This window comes from Gavia stellata, chromosome 21 (assembly GCF_030936135.1).
Source record: "Gavia stellata isolate bGavSte3 chromosome 21, bGavSte3.hap2, whole genome shotgun sequence".
Lineage (NCBI taxonomy): Eukaryota > Metazoa > Chordata > Aves > Gaviiformes > Gaviidae > Gavia > Gavia stellata.
The window spans coordinates 14,341,605-14,360,222 of NC_082614.1; the positions used below are offsets into that span (position 1 = coordinate 14,341,605).

The following is an 18,618-nucleotide window of genomic DNA, read 5'->3' on the forward strand; positions in this document are numbered from 1 at the left end:
AGCAGCTGCTTCCCGGGCTCAGCCGCCTTCCCCCCCGGGGGGGGTTTCCACAGGAGGTTTTGGGGGATTTTAGCCCAAAAGGTGGATTCTGCTCCCCTGAGGTCGGGTTTCTGGGCTGCTTCAGTGCCAGGCAGTGCGGGATGGACACCAGAGTGCCGCTGTTCTCCTGGCTCACGGGGCCCTGGGGACTCTTCCCCCCCACCTCTCCCCCCCCTTTCCCCCCGCTTCCCCCCTTTTTTCCCCCTCTTTTCATCTCTTTTTCGTCTCTTTTTTAATATTTTTCTTTTTTCCTTTCCCCTTTCCCCCCTTCCCCCCCTTTTCATCTTTTTCATTTCTTTTTTCTCTTTTTTAATATTTTTCTTTTTTCCTTTCCTCTTTTTCCTTTTTCCCCCTTTTCCCTCTCTTTTTCCCGCTCTTTTCTCTCTCTTTTCCCTCCTCTTTCCCTCCTCTTTTCCCCTTCCCCCTCTTCCCCCCTTCCCCCCCTTTTAATCTCTTTTTCACCTTTTTTCTCTTTTTAAATATTTTTCTTTTATCCATTCCTCTTTTTCTTTTTTCCCCTCTTTCTCCCTCTTTTCCCCCCTCTTTCCCCCCCTTTTTTCTCCTATTCCCCCCCCTTTTCCCCCCTTCCCCCCTTTCCCCCCTTCCCCCCTTTTTTCTCCCCCTTTCCACCCCTTTTCCCCCCTTTTTTCCACCTCTTCCCCCCTTCACCCCCTTTTCCCCCCCTTCCCCCCCTTTTTGTCCCCCTTTCCCCCCCTTCCCCCCCTTTTTCCCCCCTTCCCCCCCTTTTCCCCCCTTTCCCCCCCCTTTCCCCCCCCCTTTCTTCCCCCCCTCTCCTCCCTCTGTTTCAATTCTTTCGAAACGCTCCTCCAATCCATTTTTCCCGGCAAAGCGCACTTTCCAACGCTCCCCATGAATATTAACCGGGGAGAGCGGAGCGCTACATCACCCGCGTCACGGGAAGGAGCCCAGAAGAGCGCGGTGATGAACGGCCAGGCCAGCCTTCCCGCCGCTCCTGCTCGGAAATGGGAAGGGGGGAAAAAATAAATTCCATTTTGAAATATTACCCCGGCTGGGGGCAGACGGGCTTTTCGGGCCCTTTCGCTCTGCCATTCCCAAATACATCTCCTATACATTTGGGCTCCTGTATCCTTCCACGTAGGCTCCTATATCCTTCCTATAGAATTTTTCCCTCCAGGAAGGAGGAGCGGGGCCGGGAGAACAAATTGCACCCGCGGAGAATAAACCCGGCTTTTATTCCCCCCCGGTTAGCTGAAGGGCAGCGTCTTTCTCTCGCCGAAAGCTGCCCGCGCCGGCAGTTTAATGGCAGCAGCTTGAGAGGGACAAAGTTTGAATATCCTCGCGACGGAGAAAAGAGCAAAGCGAAAGCCCGGCTAATTACAAAAGTTGCTTTATGAAAGATAATTCAAAGCAATAATTTAGCAAACATAATCAAGTAGCGCAGATGGGGATTTTGATGAATAGTTTGCAACATGCAATTAGCAGCTCTTGCAGTTACATATCATTAACCCTCAGAGCACAAAAATTATTTTCTCATTATTAGATGAAAAGGTAAAATTAAGCTGACTAGACAGTAAAGGAACAAACTACAATTAATTACCTTCATTTATTACAGTCATTATTTTAAACTTATTTTTTTTCACTCTGATAGATAGATGAAAACATCTAAATTAAAAGTTTTGTTCTGCTAAACGGGAGGTGAAACTTTGCGACGCTTCGGGTGCGCCCGCGTGCCGGGGCCAGCCCGGCTCCAGCCCGAAGCCGGGGACCCCCTCGTCTCCCCGCTTCATCTGTGCCAGGCATGCGGAGCCCGCGCGTCCCCGCCCGGCTCCTCCGCTGGCCTGGACCGCTGCCGCCAGCCGCCGGGAATTCCGCGCAGTTTTGCAGGAAAATAGTGTTGCAGGAAAATAGTGTTGCAGGAAAATAATTTTGCAGGGAAAAAATTTTGCAGGAAAATAATTTTGCAGGGAAAAAAATTTGCAGGGGAAAGATTTCGCAGGAAAATAATTCTGCAGGGAAAAATTTTGCAGGAAAATAATTTTGCAGGAAAATAGTTTTGCAGGAAAATAATTTTGCAGGGAAATAATTTTGCCAGGAAATAATTTTACAGGAAAATAATTTTTCAGGAAAATAATTTTACAAGGAACTAATTTTGCGGGCTCGCAAGAAATCCGGCTCCGCTAGAATTAACCTGCCTGGGTGGCACCTTCTCCTGCCGACGGTCGGAAATCATCCCGCTCCTTTGAGCCGTGTTGGGTTCGACGCTGAAGCCGTTCGTTTTGGCGTGTGTGCCGGTAGCAGATGGTTTGGAGTTGCCAACTGTCAGCAAATGCACTACAAAAATAAATTAAGGAAAAAAAAGAAAGAAAAAAAATTAGAAGAAAAAAAATAAGGAAAAAATAAGAAAAAAAGGGAAAAAAAGGAAAAAAAAGGAAAAAACCCAACTAAACCAGCCAGTGGAAAAAAAATGTATTAAATTACGTTGGTGAGGATGGTAAAATAAGCTTGCAATATTTTCCCGTTGCTGTGTGGTGCCGATTCGGGGCTCAGCCCAAGAAGTCCCGCGGCGCGGGGAGAGGGACGAGCTGGGACCTTCTCCCAGAGCCGGCCGGGCCGGGATGCCGCGGGAAAAGGGTGGGGAAAAAATAACCGAATGAGGTGAACGTCCTCTGACTCCGCTCTCAAGAACTTTGCCAAAGCGTCATCGAACTTGTCGGGAAGTATTACAACAAAATTAAGAACCAGCAGCAATTTTCTTGTGTTCGGGGTGCTACGCTTTATGAAGTAAATTATTAATGGGGTTTTCTTCTCCGTTAAGCAGTTTATTTGCAGCAGTCTTGGTATATTTCTCATTAGAAATAACATCATCTGAAGAACTTATATTGATTCTTTCCTTTTTTTTTTTAATCTCGGAATCATGAACGTGAACAACATATTCTATGACGTTCCCTTTAACTAGAATTCTCAGGCTTTATTTTTATATTATTGATCTTTTGGACGTGAATTGCTTTTTGGCCTCGTGAAAGCGTTGTGAGCTGCCTCCGCCTTTGAGGAACGGGTGGGGTGCGGCGGGGGAAGGAGGGGGGCTGATGGGGCCGGGGGTGCGCCAGGGGTCTGGGGGTGTCTGCGACAGGTCTGGGGGTGTCTGTGACGGGTCTGTGGGTGTCTGCAATGGGTCTGTGGTCTGGGGGTGTCTGCAACGGGTCTGGGGTGCGTGATGGGTCTGGGGGTGTCTGCGACAGGTCTGGGGGTGTCTGTGACGGGTCTGTGGGTGTCTGCAATTGGGTCTGTGGGGTCTGGGGTGTCTGCAACGGGTCTGGGGTGCGTGATGGGTCTGGGGGTGTCTGCGATGGGTCTGTGGGTGTCTGTGACGGGTCTGTGGGTGTCTGAGATGGGTCTGTGGGTGTCTGTGATGGGTCTGTGGGTGCGCAATGGGTCTGTGGTGTCTGCGATGGGTCTGTGGGTGTCTGCGATGGGTCTGTGGGTCTGTGGGTGTCTGTGATGGGTCTGTGGGTGTCTGCAATGGTCTGTGGGTCTGTGGGTGTCTGCAATGGGTCTGTGGTCTGTGGTGTCTGTGATGGGTCTGTGGGTGCACAATGGGTCTGTGGGTGTCTGTGACGGGTCTGTGGGTGCGCAATGGGTCTGTGGGTGTCTGCGACGGGTCTGTGGGTGTCTGCAATGGGTCTGTGGGTGTCTGCGATGGGTCTGTGGTGTGCGCAATGGGTCTGTGGGTGTCTGTGATGGGTCTGTGGGTGTCTGCGATGGGTCTGTGGGTGCACGATGGGTCTGTGGGTGTCTGTGATGGGTCTGTGGGTGTCTGTGATGGGTTTGTGGGTCTGTGGGTGTGCAATGGGTCTGTGGGTGTCTGTGATGGGTCTGTGGGTGTGCGATGGGTCTGTGGGTGTCTGCGATGGGTCTGTGGGTGCGTGATGGGTCTGTGGGTGTCTGCGATGGGTCTGTGGGTGTCTGCGATGGGTCTGTGGGTGTGCGATGGGTCTGTGGGTGTCTGCGATGGGTTTGTGGGTGTGCGATGGGTCTGTGGTGTGCGATGGGTCTGTGGGTGTCTGTGATGGGTCTGTGGGTGTGTGATGGGTCTTTGGGTGTCTGCGATGGGTTTGTGGGTGTGCAATGGATCTGTGGGTGTGCGATGGGTCTGTGTGGGTGTGTGATGGGTCTGTTGGTGTGCAATGAGTCTGTGCATGCGTGTGATGCATGTATGCACATGTGTGATGGGTTTGTGCACGTGTGACGGGTCTGTGTGGATGTGCAATGTGTCTCTGCGTGCACGATGGGTTTGTGCATGCAATGGTCTTGTGATCGTGTGCGTGATGGGTTTGTGGGTGCGCGATGGGTTTGTGCACGTGCGTGCAATGGGTCTGTGAGGGTGTGTGATGGATCTGTGGGTCTGCAACGCGTTTGTGTGTGTGATGGATCTGTGCGCTTGTGCAGTGGGCTTGTCCGTGTGCAATGGGTCTGTGGGTGCGCGATGGACCCGTGCGGGTGTGTGATGGGTTTAAGGAGTCAGTCGGACGCAGGGCACCAGGAAGGCAGCAAAGGACCCCGAGACGAGGCTACCATTCCCAGGCTCTCCTCCCCTTCGCCCCCTCCCCGCAGCCCTCCCACTCTCCCTGACTTCTTTACACATCAGCAAAAAAAGCGAGGAAAATAGCGAAGGCTTGAATGTATTTTTTCATCAGTTTTCTTCACATTTGGGGTCTCTGCTGCCGCTTTCTCCCCCAACAGCTGTTCCTCTCTGCTGAAAAAGAGCTCATTTGTGGTTTACTGCCACCAGTATTTAGATGGAAATAACCCACTACTTATCCTGCACTTGATCTCATGGATATAAGAATAAACTCACCGCCGGTGCGATGCAAATCCTGCGCCTTTGGAGAGGAGGTGCTCAGACAGTCGGTCCTCGCCGCGTGCTGGGAGGAGGACCGGCTGCGCCGAGGAGTTTTACCATTTTGTCAGTCAATTATAATAATATTTCTGCTTCCAAATGTTTAAAAAGTTGGCTTCGGAAGGTATAATCATGGCACAGAGGCCAGCCTGACAATAGTAATTAATTAGGCTATTACGCATTCTACAGTGATAATTGCTTTGCTGGAAAGTCACCAGCCATGAAAAGGACCCGGCGCGTAAATGTAATTCATCACGCGGCGGCGATCCCGCGCCGCTGCTGTGCCTCACCTTGAGCCCGTGGATGCTGCGGAGGGAGACGGAGCGGGGGGGGAAAATAGAAATTAATGGTACGTCGATATATAATGCGGAGGCAGAGCTGGCTGCCGGCCGCCGAGGACTTTGCGGGCGGAGGGAGGGCGGTTCGCAGCGGGTTTGCCATCGCCGATGGGCGTCGTGGTGATGAGGGGAGCGGGGATGACGCTGTCCCAACCCCATCGAGCTCCGGCTGCTTGTGGGGTCGTTCAGTTCCCCTTTTTTAGCAATTTTCTCCTCTAAAAAAGCAGGATGCAGGTGACGTCGCCCTCTCAGACTGGGACACAGGGTTTGGCCAAACTTCTGCCATAAGGCAGCAAACGTTTAGGGTTTTCTTCTACAAAACCTTGATTTTAGGGCTGATGTGGGCTTTTTCCGGGTGTTTATTCAGCTCTGCGTGAGGAAATACAGCGTTTTGGGGTTGGGTGAGCTGTGCTTGTGTGGCACATGGAGCTGCTCCGGTGGAATCTCCCCTGGCATTTTGGTGAATTATCCCATCCGGAAAAGGTCACTGAAAATTTTAAATATCTTTTTTTTTAATGACCTTTCCTTGAAGTTTAGTGGGATTCCAAAAGAGCAGAGCGGATGCCTGGCTCGCCGTCCTGCCGATCGGCTGCACCGGTGCTGCCCCAGCGTCGACATGGGCTGAAACGTGCCAGCCCCGAGCCAGAGCCCGCCGCGGGGAGACGGGGCAGGAGCCGGGGCTGGTGACATGGCCCCCAAATGCCTTGTCTGATGAAGTGACCCCCAAACGCCTCCTCCCCAGCAAACTGCAGGTCCTGTGGCTCCAATTAAGATGCTGATGGTAGTTAATGGGTGGAAAGGTGTTACAACCGCAGCCGCGGGTGCTCCCTGGTGGGCTGAGCGGCGGGTCGACCCCTCGCATGAACCAGGAGGAAACCTGGATCCGTCCCCGCTGAGCCCGTGACGGGTGGCCGTGGAGAGGCGAAGTCCAGGGGACCACAGCGTGGGGATGCTGCAGGCTCCTGCCCACCCCGGAGCCACAACGTTCCCATGGGGGATGCTCGGATCTCCATTGGGATTGCCGAGGAGAGGGAAAGGCTTCAAAGTTTCCCCTTGAAAAGTGCTTTGTCTCTGTGATGTGGCTTCAGGAATAAAATTCAGTGGAAACAGCCCGATTCAGGGTCTGGGCCGGCTCCTCCCGCTGGCAGAGGTTGGGGATGTGGGGCCGGGCAGACACGGGTGACGGAGAAGGCATTAGGGCTGGCTCTTTGCTCCGCACCCTTTGGTTGACATCGTCTCGGGAGATGAAGCTCCTCAGAGCACCTCGAGCAGGTCCAGGCATCCCCGTCGTCCCGCAGCAGAGCCGTGCTGATGGGCTGTGCCCGCTCCCGCTCCCCTCCGTGCCAAGTCCGAAGGGTGCGGGACGTGGGGTGGGTCACGGAGGGCTGACACCGTGGAGCACCCCAGCACCGCTGTGTCTCTGCACCCTTAGGGACTCCCCAGCCGGGCTCCCTGCGCCACCCAACGCCGCACGCCACCGGTGAGGTCGGCAGGCACGACGCTGTCCTGCTACAATACCCAGGCAGTGCCGCTCGCCGTCTGCTTGCTGCCTCCCCCTCTCTTCCCCACTTTATTATTATTATTTTAAAGCACCCTGAAGCCAAGCGTTTTTGCAGAATGCTGAAGAAAAGCCCCCGAATTCCTCCTCTGCTGGAAACGCGGCACGAGAAAGTAGGTTTGTGTACGACACGCTATAAAAAGCCCGGCTTATACAATTTTAACAATAGAAAAATGATCTTTGTGCTCCAGTGCCTGTGAGCGTGGAAGGAGAAGGCAGTTTGCTCAGGTGGCTACTGGATTACAAATGAGCGGTTTGCTTTGGGTTTGAATGACAAGCAATCGCAATTGGGGCTGGCGGGGCGAGCCGACAGCTCCGCCGGCACGGAGGGGATGGGCGGAGGGAAAAGATGCTCCGGCGCCGGAGCTGCCACTGGGCTGAGGTGCGAAGTTCGGGCTTCGTTTGATAATTAGCCCATCAGTGGCTTAAGAGTGGTTTAATTGACTAGTCTGATGTTGGTAATGGTGTGTCTGCCAGCACTGAATGCCGGGTGGGCGCCTCTTCCTCCATCACCAGTTGGCACGGGCACCCAGTTTGGATCAAACTGGGCATTTTCTGGCTGGGAATGGGTCACTTCTATCCCCGGTTCCTATACCCAGGGCGTCAGGGACACAGAGACCCACGTGTCCCACCGGCACCCCATTCCATGCGCTGCAGGGGGGCTGGATGCGCAGGGGTAGCAAGGGGACCCTCAGCAAGCAAAACGCGCCGGGGCCCGGTGGGCAGCAGCCCCCGCCCTGAGGTGTCGTTGCGCCTTGAAAAATTAAGGGGAGTAAATGATTCATGCTCATAAATGTTGGATGGGAGCGCGCGGCAGATTAATATGTTGTTCGGTTATTAGCGATGCAGCGTGCCGTCTCCCCGCCGCCCAGCCGGAGCGAGTGTCACCGGCACCCCGGCGCCCTGGCAGCCGAGGGGGACGGGGACGTGGTGTCCTGGTCCCGGCGCATGGGGCCGGCGTGAGCGTCGCTCCTGCCCAAGGCATTGCCCAGCCGTGCCGTGCCGGGGAGGGCTGCGTGCCGGATCCGGCCCAGCAAGCACAACAACAGGCGGGTTTCTTTATTTCTTATTTAAGCGCTGACATTAAATTATAATTTTCATTTACTCAGAGCGCATCAATGATTTAGGGCGGCGTGACATGGCAGCGGCACGGGGAGTTTAGCCAAAGGCAGCGAGTGGCTGCGTGGGGCGCAGAGCCGTGCCAGGGGAGACCCGTGTGCCGGTCATGGGTGGCACCAGTCCCGGTGACCCGGCAGAGCCGGTTCCCTCCTCTGAGCCCATCTCTCACCCCCTTTTTCCATCTCCCTGCAGGTGATTGCACTTAGTAAGAGAAGCAAGGAGGCTGAGACGGCTTTCCTGAGCGTTTACAAGCAATTAATCGAAGCTCCAGGTAAGCAACGCGGTGGCGACCTGGCTGCCTAACGAGTCGCGTGCCGGCGCCCGTGCCGAGAGGAGCCAGCGAGGACCTTGGCAGCACTGCCGGCCCCGGCCCCGGCGCGGCTGGCGTCGCCGACCTCCACTCGCGCATGGTGCTCTGGAAATACCAGCCGAAGAGAGGAGTGGAAACAGCTTTTGCCATCGCTGTGTTTCAGCCCCTGAGCCAAATGCATCTTGACATTAGGAAAGGAATACATTTGCTCAGCCCTTGTAATAACACTGCGGCTATCCCCAGTTGTCTTTTTGACGGTAAGTTAACCAAAACGACCGAGTGCTGGCTCGCAGCACAGCTCCTGGCACCGGCCACAGCTCCGGGACGGCTTTCCCCGTTTCAGCACTGTGCCAGGGTGTACGCCCCGTCCAGGGCGCCGCTTGAAGTCTTGGGAGGGGGAAACTGAGGCACGGGGCAGCCCCGAGGCTTGTGTTGGCAGAGCCGGTGCTAGGGCCGGGTGAGGGACTGGGACCCCCCTCCCTGCTGCTCCCCGCTCCCCGCCGTGGGCTCTGCCGCGCTGTAAGCCGGGGGGTCGGCTGCGCCAGGCACAGCGGCACGGAGCATCCCCCGGCACGGCGAGGATGGAGAGCTGCAAATGGCTGAAGATGCGCAGAAGGGCTCCTGCAGGGCCACTAATTCATTTTCCAGACATTTAGGAATAACAAAATGTTTTAATGATTTCTTAGGGGAATTAGGGAGACATATTTTTGTCCTCATTAAATTTTCTCCTGTGCTACAAGAACCAAATGTCAGCTCGGTTTCCAGAACCCAGTTATCTTCTCTCCCCACCTCCCCGCGCTCACCCGCCGTGCTCCTCCTGCTTGCACACGCATGCACATGGGTGCACACGCATGCACATGGGTGCACACACGTGCACGCACATGCACGCCCCAAAACTGCTCCCCTGTGGTCTCTGCACCCCCTCTCCTCTTCCTCCCCTCTCTCTCCTCTCCCACAGCATCCACCTCTTGCTCCCCTCCTGCTCCCCGAATCCTCCCGCCTGTCATTTTGTCCCCGTCTGTTACATGTCCGTGTGTCTCTCGACAGGCGAACTCTTTGTGGAATACTTTACAAGCGCCACATAAGTCCTGATTCGACATTTTTTGCTTTGAATGGCTGCTGTCAACACAAATCTCTGGCAGAGACTGTAACGGAGCCTGATTGCTCAGCAAGTATTTTGATAAGTGAGCTGGCTGTGTGTCTGTAATTACGGGAGAAAACCGTAAATCTTTTGGATATTGTTCACACAGATGTGGCGTGAAGGGAAGGGGGGAAGCAGTAAAACGTGTTAAAAGCATAATTAATGTCATTGTTGTTGGGGATGATTTGATTTAAGGCTGACTGGCTCGTGGAGGGATTCGTAGGGCACCGGTGGATGTGTCTGAGCAGGTTGGGATGGGGTGGTGGAGGAGGTGCTGCCCCGGTGGGAGAGGTGACGGCACCGCGGATGTGCTGTGGAGGTACCATGGCTGCACCGTGCATGCGCATGGGTGCACCGCGGATGCGCTGTGCATGCACGTGGATGCACCCTGGATGCACCGTGGGTGCCCCGTGCTCCTCTTGGAGCTGGAGAGCAGTGTGAGGCAGATGTCACCCTTCGGCCCACGGCACGGAGACCTCCGCCAAAGGTCGGGCCAAGCGGCCGGGCACTGGCACGGGGACGGGCTGCCGGTCCCCGGGGACACGGGTGCTCCCTGGAGCTGTGCATGCTCAGGAGAAGGTGATGAGCACCCAGGACACCTCACGCCCCATCCCGCCATCACACGGTGCCTCGAGATGCTCCGGTGGCCCTGCGGTGCTGCAGTGGGGGTGTCCGGGAGCGGGTCTGCCGGTGGCCCAAACTCCCTCCAGCATGGGGACAGGGCCCCCGCCCTTCTCCCCTGTGCTGGGGCTGGGGACACCAGGAGGGACCCCTGTCCACTGCCTCCATCCCTGCTGCAGCACTGCCGGTGCCACTAAAGGACAGCCAATAACGCCAGCTAGTGGCAGCACTTATTATATATATATATATGTGCACATATATATATGTGCATGTATATAGTGGGTGAGCTTATGAAGCGATAGATAAGCACGCCTGGGCAGCAGGTTCTGCTTTGCGTCAGGGACTTGCGGGCGCATGGGTCAGCGTGAGCTGGCTGCGCCGGCGGCGGGTGAATCCACGCCGTAGCCCCTGGGCGTGCGGGAGTTGCCATGGGTGGACACGGCGCCAGAGCGTGCGGCGTCCCGAGGTCCTGTTCTGGCACCTGCCTCTCTTGTGTCACCCGTCACCCGGCTGTGCCGCTGGTGAGTCACCACCGCGACGGGGCTCACAGCTGCATGGCTCCTCAGCTGCGGCGTCAGCGCCGTCTCCTCTAACCTGTCCCAATGGGCGCTGTGACCTGCGCTGGGGGGACCATTCCCTGCGCCGTGGGCAGTGTTCTGTGCCCTCCCACACGGCTCAGAGTGCGACGGCACATGGCATCTGCGGTGCCTTGGCGTGAGCAGACGATGTGCTCGGTTTCAAGAGCATCCTCTCTCCAGCCCTGCAGCAGGAGGGTTTGTTCACTGGCAGCGCAAGCACGGCATGAGCTTGGTGCCAGTACGGCGTGAGCGTGGTGCAAGCACGGCGTGAGCGTGGTGCGCAGTCCTGGCAGCCCCTTGCTGCATCTGGAGACCTCGCGTGCGGCAGCGGCACCGGCCCCACAGCCGAGGACAGCGCTTTCCCAGTGGATGGGCAGCGTGGTATTAGCATGATGTAATTAATCCAGCTGGGCGTTTTGCATCAGCGCTGCCCCAGCTGACGTAGGGAGCAGAGCTGAAGTGCTGCGTGCTCTTTTCCCTTCTAAAAGCTCCATTCCTGACCACATCATCCCAGGATGTCGGCTCCAAATGGGGAGCAGCGCACTGGGGGATCGTGCCAGCTGTATTTCGGTGATGGGGCTGCGGCTCGCGGGAGGGAAAACGCTGACGTGAGGAAAATCCCCGGAGCTTTATCGTTCAGGCCAGTTTCTCCCATATTATTTCTCATTGCGGAGGCGAAAGGAGTTGCCGGCGCAGATCAGACGGGGCCTACCCCGGCATTTATCCCTGCGGAGGCGGCTCGCGAGCTGGCACGGAGGCCCCGGGGCCAGGGAAGCGTGGGGGGGACACCCGGCCCCTGCAGCCTGGGAGCTGGGGCTCTGGAGCCTGGGGTTTAATTAGCCATATCGTTATCTCAGCTTGCATACTTACGGGTGTTATTAATGACCATGAGAGCATCCAGTCCGGTTCGGGGCCGCGCCGCATCGCCGCAACTCCCTTTGATGGCGCGTTCCCGCATCCTTGGATGGGGAACCAGCCCAAAGGATGCCGAGCCGCAGCTCCGGCACCGGCCAAACACTACGAGCAGCCTGGGAGGGTCCCAGCTGGAGCCGAGTGCCCGATTCAGTGGCAAAACCGGCAGTGTGCCGGCAGGGCTCAGCACCCGCCTCCAGCTGGGTCCCCGCGGCCGAGCTCTGGGCACAAACCTTTTATCCCGGCCCATCCGCGGGGTCTCGGTGACATCCAGCAGAAAGAAGGGGGGACGTTCCCTGCGGAGAAGGGTGCTCCGGGGGCTTTCGGCGTTAGCGCGCGGGCTCTGGCAGTTGCTGGTCGTGCGGGGAAGCCATGCGGTGGGTGCTGCGGTGAGGCCCTGCACGCCATGGCCACAATGCCGTGAGATGGGAGGGCAGCGGCGAGTCAGGGGCACCCCCAAAGCCCATCTTGGGGGGCAGGTTTCTTGGCTTCGCTCATTTGCAAGGAGCATCCGTGCTGGGCACTCGCAGCGAGGCTCGCAGGCCAAATCCTGCGCCTTTTGGCTAGGTTCACCCCAAAGACGCCCGGTGCTGCGGTTGGGCTGTGCCGGCGCAGCCCCAGAGCAGCCCAAATCCCACGGCACGGCCACGGTGGCACCGGACCCCCTTCATCCCGCACTGCTGCTGTCTCAGCTGGGGACTCACTGAGCAGAAGAGCTGCTTCGCGTCCCGTTCGGAGCGGAGGCAGCTAGTTGTTTGACTTTTTTGCCATCACCGTTATTATTTTTCACCCTTGGCTGTGTGCCACGCATCCCTGCCGTACAGTAGCGCGCTCGGCTCTGTCCCACTTCCCTGTTTGTCTAACTTTTTGACCCTGGAGAATTCAAATCTATTTTCTTTCCTCTCCTTTTCTAAAAAAAACCCAAACCCAAACCTATATTAACCTGGCTCAATAGGAGGCATTTTCTTGAACTTATTAAAAAATCCAGACTTGTAAATTAATTTGTTCATGTTGTACAATGGCAGTGCAGATGGACTCATTAGCATGCACACAACAAATAATTATAGATGAATTTTTAGCTGGCCTGCTTAATGGGCTTGCTGGGTTAATTATGTCAATGTATAATTACATCAGCCCTGGGAGACATAATGGCACACCCTGCTGAGCAGACACTAGCTAATGATGGTGTAATGCTGACAGAGGGAAGACGGACGGCTCTGAATGCACCTGCTTACCTCGGCACAAACCGCCATTGTCTGCGCCCAAACGGGCCGGCGCTGGCGGCACTGGGGCCAGCGGTGCTGCGGGTGCCACCGGCTCGCTTGGGGAGGTGATGCCCCCATGCAGCCTTGCTGGTCCCTCGGGGCTGTGGAAAGCGTGGGACCGAGGGGTGCCCCGGGGCCGGGAGGGCACCCACTCTGGTTTTAAGCGGGGTGAGGAGGGTGGCTGCCCTGGGGTGGGTGGTGAAGGAGGGTGGTCAGCGGGTCCCTGGGGAGGTGGGAGAGGGCTGGTGGTGGGCATCCCTGCTGCTCACCGCCGCATCCCATGTTCCGCAGACCCTGCTCCTGTGCTGGAGGCTGCCCGGAGCCTGGAGGACCGGCTGCAGCAGCTCCAGCGCCTCGAGCCTGAAACCATCCCCCTGAAGGACCTCAGCCACCCCTGGAAGAAGCACCCAGAGCTTGTCGGCACCAAAGGTACCCCCTGGAGCCAGCCGTTCCGTCGGACGAGGGTGGCAGTGGTGGTCCCCAGCCGGGTCCCCCCACGTGCCTCTGAGCATCCCCCGGGCACGGGGGGTCTCGGGGCCAGGGCTGATCCCCTGGCTCATGGTCCCTGGCAGCCACCGCTGCTGTCCTCCATGCAGCAGCGTGAAACGTGTCCCCCCGCAGAGCGCAGAGAGGGGACGTCGCCGGTGGCCGGGCTCGCGGCAGCGGCCAAGCCCCCGCTCTCCGGCATTGACGGCAAAGCACTGTGCGCAGAAGCCTTGCTGCAGAGAAATGAGGCAGAAAAACAAAAGTACGTGAGTACCGGGAACGGGGCTTCACGCCCCACAGCCGGGGTCATTTTGGGATGCTGGGGCTGCACATGGCTCTGTCCCCGCTCCTGCATGGGAGTGTCCGTCTGCCCTTCCCTCTCCTCCTTCCCGTTGCACCTCCTTTGCTGTCCCAGTTGAGAGTGGACACATTCAGCCTGGAAACCTGACACGCAGTCTTGGGTGCTTCGACCGTCCATCTGTCCGTCCATCCCCTCTCCTGGGTGGTTTTTGGGCAGCGGCAGGCGCGGACAGAGCCAGGGCAGGTCCCTCCTGCCAGCCCCTCGCACCGTCTCCCTGGCACGTGGCTTTGCTCGGACAAATGGGTTAAATCCAGGTCGGCAGATGAACCTCATTAAATGGCCTTTTAATTTGGAGGCTCCCGGCTTTCCCGGTGCCTTCATTGTTATTCCTTAACACGCTGCACCGGGAAACAAATGAGGAATCTTTAAACCCTAAATTGCAGATTTCTGCGAGTAAGTTCCTGGCAAGTGCAGGCTATAAATAATGCAGAATAACTTTTCCCTGATTGCTTCCCACCCTCCAATTAACTACAGGCAGGGGTGGGCTGCCATCCCCCCCGTCGGAGGGGTTTCAACCCCAGGGATCAGGACTATTTTCAGCCCAGAGTGAATTTTTTTACACTGGGGGCAATAAACCCCTTAACGTCAGGGGGTAACGCGGCTTGAACACGTCCCGGCATCCACCGGTGGGTCTTCCCCCCACCCCGGCGTCACCAAGCGATGGGGATGCAGCAAGGGGGTCTCCATGCGCCCTCGGGGGGCTGCGGGGTCAGCATGGCCGCAGTGCCGCTGCCACATCGCTGATGCCCGTCTCTCACTCGCAGGGGGCTGCAGGAGGCACAGGTCACTTTGGCTGCGCGGCTGGGGGAGGCAGAGGAGAAGATCAAAGTGCTCCACGCAGGTAGGGGGGCCAGGGCAGGGGTTGCCGGCCATGGGGGGCCGAGCCCTCACCCCGCGGCTCACCCTCCTCTTCCTCTTCCCAGCGCTGAAGGCCACCCAGACGGAGCTGCTGGAGCTGCGGTGTAAATACGACGAGGAAGCCGCATCCAAGTAAGTCGCTGGTGATGGCCGGTCGTGCCTGGAGGCCGTTGGCGTGCCCAAGGCTGAGCCGAGCTGCCCGCGGCAGTGCCGGGACATCCCCGTGGAGTTGCTAAATGACTTGAGGAGCTGAGATACTTTAAGCGACCTCAGCAGCATCCCAAGTCACGGGGGCTCCCTAAACCTAAGGCAGGAGCCCTCACCGGCCGCGGAGGGCTGTGTCCCTTGTCTCTGTGCCAGCTGACACCTCTTGCTTCCTCATCGCAGGGCAGACGAAGTAGCCATGATCATGACAAACCTCGAAAAAGCCAACCAGGTGAGCTGGGAGGTGACTTTCCAGCCAGCGCAGGGCATGTACCCCGCTCCCCCTGTGCCACGCTCAGCTGCGGCCCCTCGGGGCTGATAGGCTTCACCCCGCAGAGCCCAGGTGCTGCACCCACTGCAACACCCCAAGCATCCACGTGGCCTGGATGTCTGTCCCCGAAAATGGTACGCGGTGGCTAGGCTTCAGGACTGGGAAACCCTATAAAGGGGGGATCTGGTTTCCTTCTCCCGGCAGCTCCTCCGAACCAGCCCGATGGGACCTCCTGTCCTGTGTTGGGGGTCACTGATGTGTTTGGGCTCCCACCGGGCTCCACTTCGGCTGCTGGAGCTGCCGTTTGTCACCTCCAGCCTCTCCCGAGAGTTTCAGGGCATGACCCGCACCAGCCTGGTGTTGGTTTTTGGCGTAATCGCTTCTGGTCTTATCTATTCCTATTCATTAGTTTTATTTAATTCTGAAAACGTAGGTACAAATACATGTCTATGGATAATAAAAGAGGCTTAAAGAGCAATTTGCATGTAAAGATGGCCTCTTGGGTGGAAAAAGGCAGCGTCCCGGAGCTGGGCTGCTGGTGCCCAGGGATGGGGACTGGGAACCACGTTAGGATGTGGGGAGCCGAAATACATAGCGGGGCTTATGGTGACAGTAGTGGGAGCAGGATGCTTGGGAGAGGCGTGGGTCAGGGCAGATCCTGGAGCCCTGCTCTGCCCTGTGTGGGGTGGGACAAGCCATGGGTGCCCACCTTGACATGCTTTCTGCTCTCTTGCAGCGAGCGGAGGCGGCGCAGAGGGAGGTGGAGAGCTTGCGGGAGCAGCTGGCGGCCGTGAACAGCTCCCTCCGCCTGGCCTGCTGCTCCCCGCCGGGCACTGCCGGGGTGAGGGCACCCCTTGGGGCCGGCGGCACCCCATCGGGGCCAGCAGCACCCCATCACGGCTGGCAGCACCCCATTGCTGCTGGCAGCACCCCATCATGGCCGGGAGCACCCCATCGGGGCCAGCAGCACCCCATCACAGCTGGCAGCATCTGTCACAGCCAGCAGCATCCCATTGCACTTGGGAGCACCCCATCATAGCTAGGAGCACCCCATAGCAGCCAGGAGCACCCTAGCATGTTCAGGAGCATCCTGTTGTGCTCAGGAGCATCCCGTTGGTTGGGGAGCACCCTTTTGCATTTGGGAGCACCCACCATGTTTGGGAGCAAGTCTGAAATGCCCGTGATCAAAGCGTTTTTCCACCATGGGGTGGTTGCGTTGGCCGTGCCCTACCTGCAGCCCCAGCCTCCTACGGGGAGCGGGGACGTGCACCCCCTTAGCACCGAGCAGACGTACCTGGGGGACCTGTAAGGGCAGAGGAAAGGTCTGTCACTGCCCACGGCTTCATCACCCTGGGTCCCCGTCCCGCAGGGCTGAGTCCTGGGCTCACCTCCTCCCCCTGGGGATGCGTCTAACGGGGTGGGTGGCCCTTGTCCCCACGTTGGGCAGCCAGGAGCTGACAGTGTCCCCTCTCCCGGCAGGACAAAGTGAACTATTCCATGTGCTCAGGGTCGAGGCTGGAGGCGGCTCTGGCTGCCAAGGACCGGGAGATCCTGCGGCTCCTGAAGGACGTCCAGCACCTCCAGAGCTCGCTGCAGGAGCTGGAGGAGTCCTCTGCCAACCAGATCGCCGAGCTGGAGGGACAGCTGGCCGCCAAGAACGAAGCCATCGAGGTGCGCCCATGGGGGCTGGGGGCTTGCCGGGGAGGGGGCAGCGCGGGTCCGGCCATGCCGGATGTGTGCCAGGAGCCGGCTGCGAGGACTCCCCCCCTCTGCTCCGCAGAAGCTGGAGGAGAAGCTGCAGGCACAGGCGGACTATGAGGAGATCAAAACGGAGCTGAGGTACGGCTCAACCGGCATCCATGCCTGCTGCCTGCCTGTCCCCTGGCCGGCCGGGTGCTGCCGGCACCCACGGCACACCAGCAGCCGTAACACTCAGCGGCTTGATGGCAGTAAAAAGCCGTACCTGCCGAGTCACCCTCCTTGTCTCCCTCCCAGCATCCTGAAGGCGATGAAGGTGGCCTCCGCCAGCTGCAGCCTTCCCCAGGCAAGTGCCGCGGCACGTGCTGACGTGCTGGCTGGGCTGGGGCACGCGTGCCAGCCCTGCCACCGGTGGCTCCTCCAGCCTTTCCCATCTCGGCTTGGCTATTTGCAGAGCATATCGAAGGCGGAGGAGGCCCTGCTGCTGGGGAAGGAGGCTTTCTACCCCTCCCAGAAGTACCTGCTGGATAAGCCCAGCCTGCTGGCCAGTACTGGTAGGGTCCCCGGGTCCCGCGGCATCCCTGGTCCTACCGGGAGCATCCCTGGGACCTCGTACGGCAGGGCCGGATCCTGGCCCGGCTGTGGGAAGGAGCCCGCAGCCAGCAGAGGGGTGGGGGGGATGGACAAGGGGTGGGATGCCACCTGGAGAAACTGAGGCAGGAGATGCTTCACTGCAAGGCCGTGCCAGGGCCGTCGGCCGGGGGGACTCTAGTGCGTCTCCCTCTCTCTCGTTCATCTCTAGAGGAGGATCACTCCGAAGACGAGTCGGGGAAGGATTCGCTGGGCATGGAGCAGCCGTACCTGTCCCCCCAGCACGCCCCGGCGGACGAGCCCGCCTCCCCCACTCCCCTCCCGCCTCTGCCCGGCCCCGGCCTGGCCCCCGACGGCCCCCGGACTTTCTCGCTGTCCCCCTTCCCGGGGGGCGAGCGGCTTTCGGGGGACCCCAAGACCCCCCACCTCCCGCCGCCTGCCTACAAGAGCGAGAGTGCTGGGGGGGGGCCGCCCTTCCCCTCCGCCGTCTTTGGGGCCAAAAGCGGTGCCGTGCCACCCAGTACCGCACCAGCCGCCAGCGCCACCAGCCCGCCCAGCGAGCCGTCCGAGGGCGGCGCCAGCAGCTCTGCTGAGGAGGAGCAGCTGGACACGGCCGAAATCGCCTTCCAGGTGAAGGAGCAGCTGCTGAAGCACAACATCGGGCAGAGGGTCTTCGGGCATTACGTGCTGGGGCTGTCGCAGGGCTCCGTCAGCGAGATCCTGGCCCGGCCCAAGCCCTGGCGCAAGCTGACGGTGAAGGGCAAGGAGCCGTTCATCAAGATGAAGCAGTTCCTCTCCGACGAGCAGAACGTGCTGGCCCTGAGGACTATCCAGGTGCGCCAGAGAGGTGAGTGGTTGGGGTGGCCCCAGCCGACCTGTCCTGCCCCAGGGTGCTGCAGGCGGTGCCGTGGGATCCCCTCCCGATGCAGCCCAGCAGCACCCTGGGGTGTACCATGCCATGGTGGGGGTGCCCACCAGCCCGTGATGTGCCAGCAAGACAGGCAGTGAAGCCACGCGGAGTCACCGATGGCACTCGGGGACTATCCCCACTCCCCGTGGGGTGGGATGGAGCCGGCCGCCGGGTGGGATGGAGCCCTGGCAAATGGTAGTGATTAACAACAACCCATCGTCGTGGAAGCTGCATCCCCGGACGTGCTTTACTCATTTATTCTGACAAGTGCCATTTAATTATTCATTGGGCTGTTTCATGGCGTATGAATCAATGTGCTTGGGAATATTTCGTTAAAATAATGAAGTCTTAATGCTGCGGAACCTCGGTGCGGTGTCGGCACTGCTGCGGAATAGTAGCGCCTCACCGCCTGCGCTCACAGCTCTGGGGACGGTGGCTCCCGGCCCCGTCTCAGCGGTGGCAGCAGCGCTGGCTGGTCA

The 18,618-nt window shown here is 58.6% G+C and overlaps 1 protein-coding gene across 1 annotated transcript in view; it reads left to right on the plus strand.

Annotated features, from left to right (window-relative positions):
- CUX2 (cut like homeobox 2) overlaps positions 1-18,618 on the plus strand; it is a 67,902-nt gene that overhangs the window by 43,126 nt on the left and 6,158 nt on the right. Inside the window, exons 3-13 of the mRNA XM_059827927.1 lie at positions 8,126-8,204; positions 13,052-13,189; positions 13,382-13,508; positions 14,372-14,448; positions 14,531-14,597; positions 14,853-14,901; positions 15,677-15,781; positions 16,420-16,611; positions 16,721-16,779; positions 16,936-17,192; positions 17,441-18,076. Of these exons, the coding sequence (XP_059683910.1) occupies positions 8,126-8,204; positions 13,052-13,189; positions 13,382-13,508; positions 14,372-14,448; positions 14,531-14,597; positions 14,853-14,901; positions 15,677-15,781; positions 16,420-16,611; positions 16,721-16,779; positions 16,936-17,192; positions 17,441-18,076 (1,786 nt within the window). The remainder of the gene's footprint in view (positions 1-8,125; positions 8,205-13,051; positions 13,190-13,381; positions 13,509-14,371; positions 14,449-14,530; positions 14,598-14,852; positions 14,902-15,676; positions 15,782-16,419; positions 16,612-16,720; positions 16,780-16,935; positions 17,193-17,440; positions 18,077-18,618) is intronic.